Raw genomic sequence first — 9,287 nt, 5'->3', positions numbered from 1 at the left:
ACCCCAAGGCCCCACCCAACAGGGTGGAGTTTAAGTAGCTATATTCTTTCACACTTAGAGTATATATCTGCTGTACTCCCCACCACCAGTTAGAACTGAAGAAGCCTCTTGGATGAGAGGTGAAAGTCTTCTTTTAGAAAATTCACGTCCAGTTGCCTATCATAACTTTTTAAACTTGACCATGACCTGGATGACTGAGAATCTTCATAGACACAATTCAGAAATGTATTTCATGAAACCAACAATTATCTTTACATGCATACATTTGTGAATTTTCAAAATACATTTATAAATATTCCAAATGCATTTGTGAATTTTCAAAATATATTTGTAAATATTCCATAATGCAAGTACATTTGTGAATCTGTTTGAGTATTTATTCTTTTTGAGACTGTTCTAGCTCCATAACTTTCCTCCCCGTCCAAAAAATATTCACATCAGGGAATTATGTTGATCAGACTTATGCTGTGCTTAGCTGAGCCACGTTTCACTGTCAAAGTTGATTAACATTATTAATTTAGATGCAATGATTATCTTTATTAAATCAGTGGAACATATTACTGTGTAGGATTTTATTATAAATTATACAGATAAATACAATTGACTGGATTTGTTATTGTGACACCAAGTCCACTTCCTTAATCCCTAAATAAGGAAAGGCTTCCATATTCATGACAATGTCCTTCAGTTTTGGGTCATCCAGCCAGTTGACCTTAAACGCCAAGAAGATGCCCTGAGGGGAAGCACACAGGGTGATCATGCCACGCTTCATATAAAGTACTAACATCACACACTGTATTCAGTAGAAATTACCCTGAGCACATTCTGAGTTAAAGTGATCATCCTTTTGCAACTCTCCAGATTTGTTTTGACTTCTGCCAGCCATGCTTTGTACTGCTTGGCCTCTGGATACTCCTCCTTCAACATCACGTCTATCTCTTTCCGTTTCTCCGCGGTAATCTGCCAAAGATCTACACAAACAAACATGACAAAATAATAGAAAAAAAGTGTTGATTAAAAGTTGTTTTCAGATAATTCATGTAAGTTGTTTCATGCACAAATGGAGCTGAAACTTTTAAAAGCTGGCATTACTAAAAATGATCCAAAAAACATACCATATCTCTCCTTTTGTATTTTTGCAATTTCATTTTTCAGATCTCTATTCTCCTGTTAAAGAAACACAAGGACTTGAGGGTAAAAAAAGCTCATGTAATTTATTATATTATAACCACGAGCTAAGAAACATTCTTTTGTTTTCAAATAACAGAAGCAAATCCTATCAGATTAGCCATAATTTTGTGTTTACCAAAGGTTTTAAAATGCTTCTCCATTCAAAGTGAGAAGGACCATTTAACAACTATTTCTAAAACACCTAAAACATTTAATTGTCACATTTTTTTAAAACAAAAAATTAAACATTTTGAAATAAATTCTGAGCCACATAAAACCTGCCCATGACCATATTTTGCAAACACCAAGACTAAGAAAGGTTTCTCACATTTTGAACGTGTTTGATTCTTGAACACATGGCCATGCAGCGTTTGCTGAGCTCTTTTATTTGACTAAAAAAAAACAGAAACATATCAAGATTGAAATAGTTATTACATTGAAACTGAATACAGGATATGTCGTGGTTTTGCTTACCTAGCCTGAGCATCATTGTGTTCCAGCTTATTTGCAATAGCATGGCACAACTGCATTCTGGAAGACGTAAGCAGTTAAACCAGTCAATATCTGAAGATCATATATTTTCAAAGTAGGGCTTTTATTAAAAAATAAATCAGTATAATTGTGTTTACCTGTGAAGTAATAATGTGTTGTTAAAGTAATCTGTTGAGACTCTTTCGATCTCACTGATCAAACCTGGCCTATGAGAAAACTAGAAGTGAGCATTATAAATGATAAAAATGTATAGAGTAAAATGTAGATCTGCATCAAACACTCACATGTCTCTCTTAGCCTCGGGTAGGCTGCATTCACCCTTGTTTTTTTCTTGTTGGTAAAAGAAAATGAAAATTATTATTTACTTATTTAAAACTTAGCATAATTATACTGTCATACACAGAGTAATGTACCTGTTGTATGCCTACCGATCTCAAAGAATTGGGTTGACATCTGCTGCTTTATCCTAGAATAATCAGTGTAAAACAGTACTTAAGATATCAATGGCTTGTGCAAAGTCAATTAGATAACATTAACATTAAAACATAAAACACAGAATTGAAGCAGAACTTGATGACAAACCTGAGCAGCGTCGTAATTGACCGGATGCCGTTCGGTTCGCTGCCGATGGCAGAAACAGAATGATCACTCGCAGCAGCGATAGCCTCCATGGTGTGCCGCTGTCTTACCTTTATTGAATTTATGTGATAATTCCGACCCTTTAGTTAGCGGTCATTTAAAGCAGCACCAGCAGCTGTGTTGTACTACTGATAACAAACAGGACAACTGTTATATATTCAAAAAAGCGAAAACACCCGCCAGGAAGTGACAACACATCCTACCATTGCTACCGAAAACCCCGCAACTCCCCCTGTTGGTTTGGAGTGAGATCAGTCACATTTATTGTGTAATTTTCATACAAAAATAAAATAAAAATAGAAATAGCGTGTAAACAATCGGTCGACTAAGTTACTTTAAAATGTAATTAAATAAGTTAATTACTGAAGTACCTGTAGGGANNNGAAAACAATTCGCTAGAATCACTCATTGATAACGGAAATGTAGACTTTTAAGCCCCTCCCCGTGGCCATCACCGCTAATGCAAAAATTATTAAGGTGTTTATGTGATATAATCTGATCAAAAAAAGGTATTCTAATATATACTGTAAGATAACATATAAGATACAATAAAATAAACTTTCTAAAATACATTGCCCAAATATTATCATGTTTTTGTAGTACAGATACAAGTAAAACTATTACATTTCTAATTTCATCTGTTATTATTAAAATGTGGTATTGCAGATTTGGTTTGTATTTAGATTAGACGAAAACAAACTATAGGTTCCACCGAGATTTGAACTCGGATCGCTGGATTCAGAGTCCAGAGTGCTAACCATTACACCATGGAACCATATGTAGACAGGTATCATTTCTCTTCATTCAAATACATAGGCTTTATGAACTACGTTTTTTGAACACATGAGTAGGTGGAAAGTACAATAATCCGTAACGTCATTCCTGTTTTTGGACCCGTAATTAAACGTCTACACCTTACCTTCAACCAGCTATAAGCTAAATGTTACAATTGAAGTACTCAGTTCCCCACAAACATATCGAAAATAAAGCTTATAGCGGTGGTTTACAAACTTTTCATTTCACAACAAGATGTACAGTACTGCTTCCAAAAATATTTATTCCTCCATACACCACGAGTAAGACCACAATACATCAGCACAGGCATACTCTGTTCAGCTAACCTCAATAGACAAAGAAGATTTCTTCTTTGCAAACATGTTTACATTGTTCAGTGTAAAAGTACTACAACGGATACAAGTTTGCCAGAAGAAAATAATCTTATAAAGCCTGACTATTCCTTAACTGTAATGGGGCAATATGGTTTCGAAGTAATTGAATTTCAACCGCCAGTAATTTCCCTAAATCTTAACACACTTTTTTCACAGGTTATTATTATTTCCCATATACTATGTATGTGTGTGTGTGTATATATATATATATATATATATTATATTATAAACCAGAAATGACACAATACTTTTATTGCTACACGTATATGTATAAATCCCCAGTGTAGATGTTTTTGTTTTCATAACACGTGCATAAAACTTGTTTTTACCTGATTTCACGCTCATTGTTAAAAAAGTGTCTCATTCGAAGTTATGCATGAATAGAATCTGCAGCTGACACACTGTGGACCAAAACGTCAGCGCGTCCTTAAGTGCTCTTAAATCCTGATGATGCCTTCATTTGCTCTTAGGAAACCGCAGCAGTACGCAGGCCTTTCTCCACTGAACACTTTTCTCCGGTGTATGAACAGGCGTTTGGATTATAATCACATTTAGTTACATTTAGTGAATACTAAATTGGACAGTATGTTTTTATCTTAACTGATCAGTCATGTTTTTGTTAGTTAGTTTATTCTTGTCATGAATGATAAAAGAGGAATTCCTACTGGCAGAACTTCAAATTAGCCTGGTTATTCTGTCAATGGTGTGTGTTTTTGTTGACTGACGATAAAAAAACCCCGTTGTTGTTTTTTTCATCAATTTCGCTTTATGACAGAAGGATGTGCCCCGTTTTTACTCTGCGATGCACAGAGGGAAGTCTAGCTCAGTAACAACGGAGCACTGCCGAGGAGGAGAGGACGGCAGTGTGCGTTGTCAACACAGGGTGGCGTCTTGTGCCTGCTCGTGTCTGAAAATGAAGGAAAACATAAGACTGGAATAGTTAAAGACTACAAACCGCGTCGGCACTGCAGGTTTCCCAAAGATGGGAAACGGTGCGGCGCTGCTCCAAATCCATCCGCTCGAGCGAAGGAGGAGGAGGTGGAGAAGGGCAGAACCGCAGGCTCAACATCCTCCGAGAGAGGTCGGTGTTTGTTAACGGCGGTAAACACGCTTCATTTCCCCCCCAAAGAGCAGAAAATAGAGAAAACGGCCTATGTGCAGACAGCTGTATTCGTTATTGCTCAGCAGACATGTCATTCATGATGGAAGATAATCTGGAATCGGGCTGGGTGGCTGTTCGCCCTAATGCGTTCGAAGAGAAGGAAAAGCATAAATTTGTGTTTATAGTGGCCTGGAATGAGGTGGAGGGTAAATTCGCCGTTACATGTCACGACAGGACGGTGCAGAGAAGAAGTTTTGGCAGGGATCCGCTGTTCGAGGCCGCCGGACAGGATGGAGACAAAACAAAATGGCCCGAAAGTCCTGCGAACGATACAGTGTTGAAGAGCCCTGTCAAAGGAATCAGAGAGGCTGCGGTGAAAGACTGCAGTCCTCAAATCAAATCCCTGAAGGAAACCAAATCGAGCCCTGGGAAGAGTCGAAATTTGACTAAATCCACCGCTAGTTCTGTTCTAAGAAAAGAAGAGCAGCTGCCCCCTTCACTAGACAGACTGGACCTGGAGGAGCTGGATAGTCTGAGCCAGGAGGACTGCAGCTGGGCCGGGCTCTTCTCCTTCCAGGACCTCCGGGTCATTCATCAGCAGCTTTGCTCAGTGAACTCAGAGCTGGAGCCATTTCTCCCAGTGTTTCCAGAAGAACCAGCAGGGATGTGGACGGTCCTGTTTGGTCCTGCTGAGGTACCTGAGACAGAACTGGACAAGCTTTGCTACAGTTTACAGATGTACCTGGGTTATGCCCTTGACACATGTGGATGGAAGATCCTGTCCCAGGTGCTGTTCACAGAAAGCGAAGATCCAGATGAGTACTACGAGAGTCTGAGTGAACTGAGACAGTCTGGGTACGAGGACGCGCTGAACCGTGCAAACATACATCTGCAAGAGGTGAGAAGTTGATCCTGAAATCACCAGCTTCTTACATGCTTTTTGCACAACATTATCATGAGAGCCACCGCAGTGTATGTGGCCATAAAGCTTCATCATGTGGGCATCTTGAAAGTGTACCACACCACAATAGCAATCAGGTAATAGACGAATGATGGTAGATGAGTGTATGCCATTAGGAATAGAACAACCCGAAAAAAGGTCCATGACAAACGGTTTCGTGGCGTTTCTTCGATAGTGACATATTTTCTGGGAGACATTTTTATTAGCACAGTTAATTCCATATGAATTTCTTTGTCAATCAAAATATTTCATCATGCTTTTTTTGTCTATTAATTCTTTCAACCCTATATATTTTAATTTTTATTTATTGTGTATATATAAACACATTAAAGAGGATACCAAACCTTCGAACTAAATTGAAGCGGGAGACACACTACAGGACCCCGCCACCAATTTTACATATGATTATCAGTTGGGCAGTGTAAATGTGAAACAAAAGTTTCACACAGGTTCGTTGGGGCCTATTATGATATAAAGTTTGAAGACACAATAAAGACATGAGACCTGGTCATAGGCGGCATAGTTAAAGACAGTGTGAATTTGGGGTGGACAGGATTAGAATTGGAGATTAACAGAGGGGCAGAGTTTTGAGATTAAGTTCAAGAGGCAAGGTCAATATCATTTGGATACGTACAGAGAAAATAGATGTAGAATGCTAGAAATGAAGCTGTCAGTAGAGAGGATTTATCAATAGTTATACAAACAGTTATTTAATTAAACACAACCATATTGAAATGACCATCTGAATTACACTGTGTGTTTATCTTAGGCTCTACATTAATCAATTGATGAACTGGTGCTTATGTAAACAGTGATACTCACTGGCTCTTACATTGTTCTACTTATCAATGGAGGCATATTAATGCATATTTGACTCTTAGAGCCAGACACAGCAAAGAGTCCTCTGAGACAGTAGGTGAGGTAGTACATTAATGGGAGATTTTTTCCATTTTTAGCATCTCAAAGTTGCAGCGTTGTGCTGAACTGTTTACTTGTGTTCAGGGAATAAATGACTGCTGAATATAAGAAAATGCTGATGTGCTTTTTTGAATACATATTTGCTGTTGTGCTTGTTTGTGTGTAATATGATTTTCTGGTCAAAGTGTTTCCTCCCTGTACTGACTTGAGCTGTGAAAAAAAGCCACAGGAAAATCAGCTACATCATCCCTCCACTCAGTCCCACACCCACTCTCATTAGCACAGAACAGAAATATATACAGAAGGACAGCAGAGCAAGAGAGAGGGAGATAGAGAGAGAATGAAAACAGAGACAGGAAGTGTTGACTTACAGTCCTTCCTGACCAGTCAAAACATGAAACACATTGTTTAAGGTTGTTTTATCCTGAGAACAGATATGAAGCTGCGGCTTTGAGTCAGCACTTTTACAAAGCCTGGCAGAGCCACTCTGTCTGTAGTGACAGCAGTGTACTGCAATTCATTTATTCATTTTCATTTTACATTTTTTCTCATAAAGAAACTTTAAGGTAAATAACCATAAATAACCATTGATTTGCTATATATGGTTCTATCACCTGTGATGTAAAACTATTGTTTCATGTAAACCTCATCTGGCATCCCTAATGTTTTTCCCTAATAGTTTTTTAATGTTGTGTATCCTAGATATGCTACTACGAGCGCATCTATCCATGGTGCCGTACACCTTCGACAATGTTGAGATAAAACAGTGACCTGTCCATAATTTTATATGGCTAGGTCACAATAGGCTTTTATTTAGTAGTATGTTTCCCCCAAGGGGGATGAATAAAGCCCTACTCTACTCTACTCTTTAGTGTTTAGTGCAAGAATTAAATAACCCCTAAATATTCTCTGTCATGCCAACAACATCTTTTTTTTTTAATTCTTACATTTGGTAGTCCGTTGGAATAAAATTAAAACAAGCTAATATCAATCTTCAATTAATTCCATCACCTTTGTTTAAGTAGTAGTCTTGATGCTGTACAGAAAAAAAGCACAATTTTCACATCAAAAAGTTAGTGAGGGGTTGGATTTGGTGATTATATTTCTTTCAATGATAGGAACTGTGAGCATTCTGTACATTAAAGTCAGGGGTCTCACATTCGAAAGAGCAGGTGGTATGTGAGAGGTTTGCGGGCTGGAAGTGGCCATTTCCTAGAAATTTGAGACCCCCTCATATAAGTATATAACTTATCTTCAGGTCTAGTTTTTACACACAAGGTTTAAAAACGTGAACTAGATGATTGTGAATCTACACATTAACATACAAACACGTTTTTAATCTCCTCCTTATTTTAAAGCAGAGAAACTAGTTTCTATCCTATTTTTATGAAAATTCAGTAAGCCTATTTGTAGGATAAGTTAATGGTTGCATGTGTGTGTGTGTGTTTGTGTGTATTGATCTCATTCCCAGCAGCAGCAGAGGAGAAGTGTGCTCATTGAGTGTATACAGACACGATCATATTATTTATAGCTGCACAAAACATCCCAATGGTCTGATATCCAAGTTTATAATTCAGTGGCAGTCTGACATGTGGTTTCTCTTACATAGATAATTGATACCTGGAAACACACAACATCTACAGATCATTGCATGAACTCATTGCAGACATTAGATCTTTTCTGCAACATGCACTAAACTGTTGATGTTCACATATTTATGCATACAGAAACTTTATTTCTGTCATATTTTTACTACCAAACCCCTGAGTTAATTTTGGGTCAGTTACTTTGTGAGCTGTTGTGTAAATGCAGCAGAAATCCGCAAACAAGTGAGTGTGCAGACTCTGCATTATTCATGCAGCTGTTTGTGAATAGCAAACGACTTTGCATGATATGTTGTTTATGTGAAATGCTGTATCTGCTGTGTAATACTGTATCTGAACAGTGCTTAAATTCCTGTTTAACAAATACTGTGTATGTGTGTTGTAGCTGCTGGAGAAGCACAGGACAATGGACAGTATGGTCGATCTGCTGGAACTATATGAAGAAGAAGACCATGCCTATGGAGGTCTACTGGAGGCCTCCACTCAGCTGTACCAGTATCTTCTCCAGCCTTTTAGGGACATGAGGGAACTAGCGATGCTAAGAAGACAGCAGATCAAGGTAATGCCTTACTAACTTCTAAAGGTTGCTGTTTATAGTAGATGTATGGATACAGTGGTATGAAAAAGTTTGGGCACCCCTGATCATTTTCAAGATTTTCCTTTATGGATCATTGGTTGTTCGGAACAGCAATTTCAATTAAATATATCATATAGCAAACAAACACAGTGATATTTAAGAATTGTTTTGAAGTTTATAGGATTTACAGAAAGTGTGCAATAATTACTTAACCAAAAGTAGGCAGGTGCATAAACTTGGGCACCCCAACAGAAAAATTACATCAATATTTAGTAGATCCTCCTGTTGCAGAAATAACAGCCTCTAAATGCTTCCTGTAGCTTCCAATGAGGGTCTGGATTCTGAAGGTATTTTTGACCATTCTTCTTTACAAAACATCTCCAGTTCAGTCAGGTTTGATGGTTTCTGAGCATGGACAGCCCACTTTAAAACAGACCACAGATTTTCAATGATATTCAGGTCTGGGGACTGAGATGGCCATTCCAGAATGTTGTACTTGTTCCTCTGCATGAATGCTTTGGTACAATTTTTGCGGTGTTTAGGGTCGTTGTCTTGTTGAAGTATCCAGCCCCGGCGCAACTTCAACTATGTCACTGATTCTTGAACATTGTTCGCAAGAATTTGCTGATACTGACTGGAATCCATGCGATCTTCA

At 38.1% G+C, this 9,287-nt stretch overlaps 2 protein-coding genes and 1 non-coding gene across 4 annotated transcripts in view; 1 reads left to right on the top strand and 2 right to left on the bottom strand.

The window, feature by feature from the left end:
* Positions 1 to 240: 240 nt before the first annotated feature.
* On the bottom strand, positions 241 to 2,538 carry cenph (centromere protein H). Of its 2 annotated transcripts, none has more exons than XM_008336851.3 (9): positions 2,245 to 2,538; positions 2,091 to 2,128; positions 1,947 to 1,992; positions 1,800 to 1,868; positions 1,645 to 1,701; positions 1,499 to 1,562; positions 1,116 to 1,167; positions 814 to 971; positions 241 to 733 (listed from the first exon to the last, which is right to left on the bottom strand). In XM_008336851.3, exons 1-9 carry the CDS (start codon positions 2,331 to 2,333, stop codon positions 614 to 616), a joined length of 693 nt encoding a protein of 230 aa, XP_008335073.1. In that variant the 5' UTR covers positions 2,334 to 2,538; the 3' UTR covers positions 241 to 613. The 2 variants fall into 2 exon arrangements, with proteins under 2 accessions (XP_008335073.1, XP_008335072.1); XM_008336850.3 differs by having other exon boundaries at positions 246 to 733; positions 2,076 to 2,128; positions 2,245 to 2,536.
* A 466-nt stretch (positions 2,539 to 3,004) lies between these two features.
* Positions 3,005 to 3,076, bottom strand: trnaq-cug (transfer RNA glutamine (anticodon CUG)). Its single transcript has one exon. It is a non-coding gene; the product is annotated as a tRNA-Gln (tRNA).
* A 677-nt stretch (positions 3,077 to 3,753) lies between these two features.
* Positions 3,754 to 9,287, top strand: part of LOC103398284 (junction-mediating and -regulatory protein-like) — a 14,936-nt gene continuing 9,402 nt past the window's right edge. Inside the window, exons 1-2 of the mRNA XM_008336847.3 lie at positions 3,754 to 5,470; positions 8,441 to 8,614. Coding sequence (XP_008335069.1) covers positions 4,661 to 5,470; positions 8,441 to 8,614 — 984 coding nt within the window. The 5' untranslated portion in view covers positions 3,754 to 4,660. The remainder of the gene's footprint in view (positions 5,471 to 8,440; positions 8,615 to 9,287) is intronic.

This window comes from Cynoglossus semilaevis, chromosome Z (genome assembly GCF_000523025.1).
Source record: "Cynoglossus semilaevis isolate Cse_v1.0 chromosome Z, Cse_v1.0, whole genome shotgun sequence".
NCBI lineage: Eukaryota > Metazoa > Chordata > Actinopteri > Pleuronectiformes > Cynoglossidae > Cynoglossus > Cynoglossus semilaevis.
Note: the sequence above shows the minus strand (reverse complement) of the source record. Positions and strands in the feature narration are given on the sequence as shown.

Excerpts from the sequence above, each read along its gene's own strand:
- cenph (XM_008336850.3), bottom strand. The coding sequence starts at position 2,333 with ATGGAGGCTATCGCTGCTGCGAGTGATCATTCTGTTTCTGCCATCGGC. Across the intron at positions 1,993-2,075 it reads GATCGGTAGGCATACAACAG|AAAAAAACAAGGGTGAATGC; the intron begins GTACATTACTCT and ends TTTACCAACAAG. Across the intron at positions 1,563-1,644 it reads CACAATGATGCTCAGGCTAG|TCAAATAAAAGAGCTCAGCA; the intron begins GTAAGCAAAACC and ends GTTTTTTTTTAG.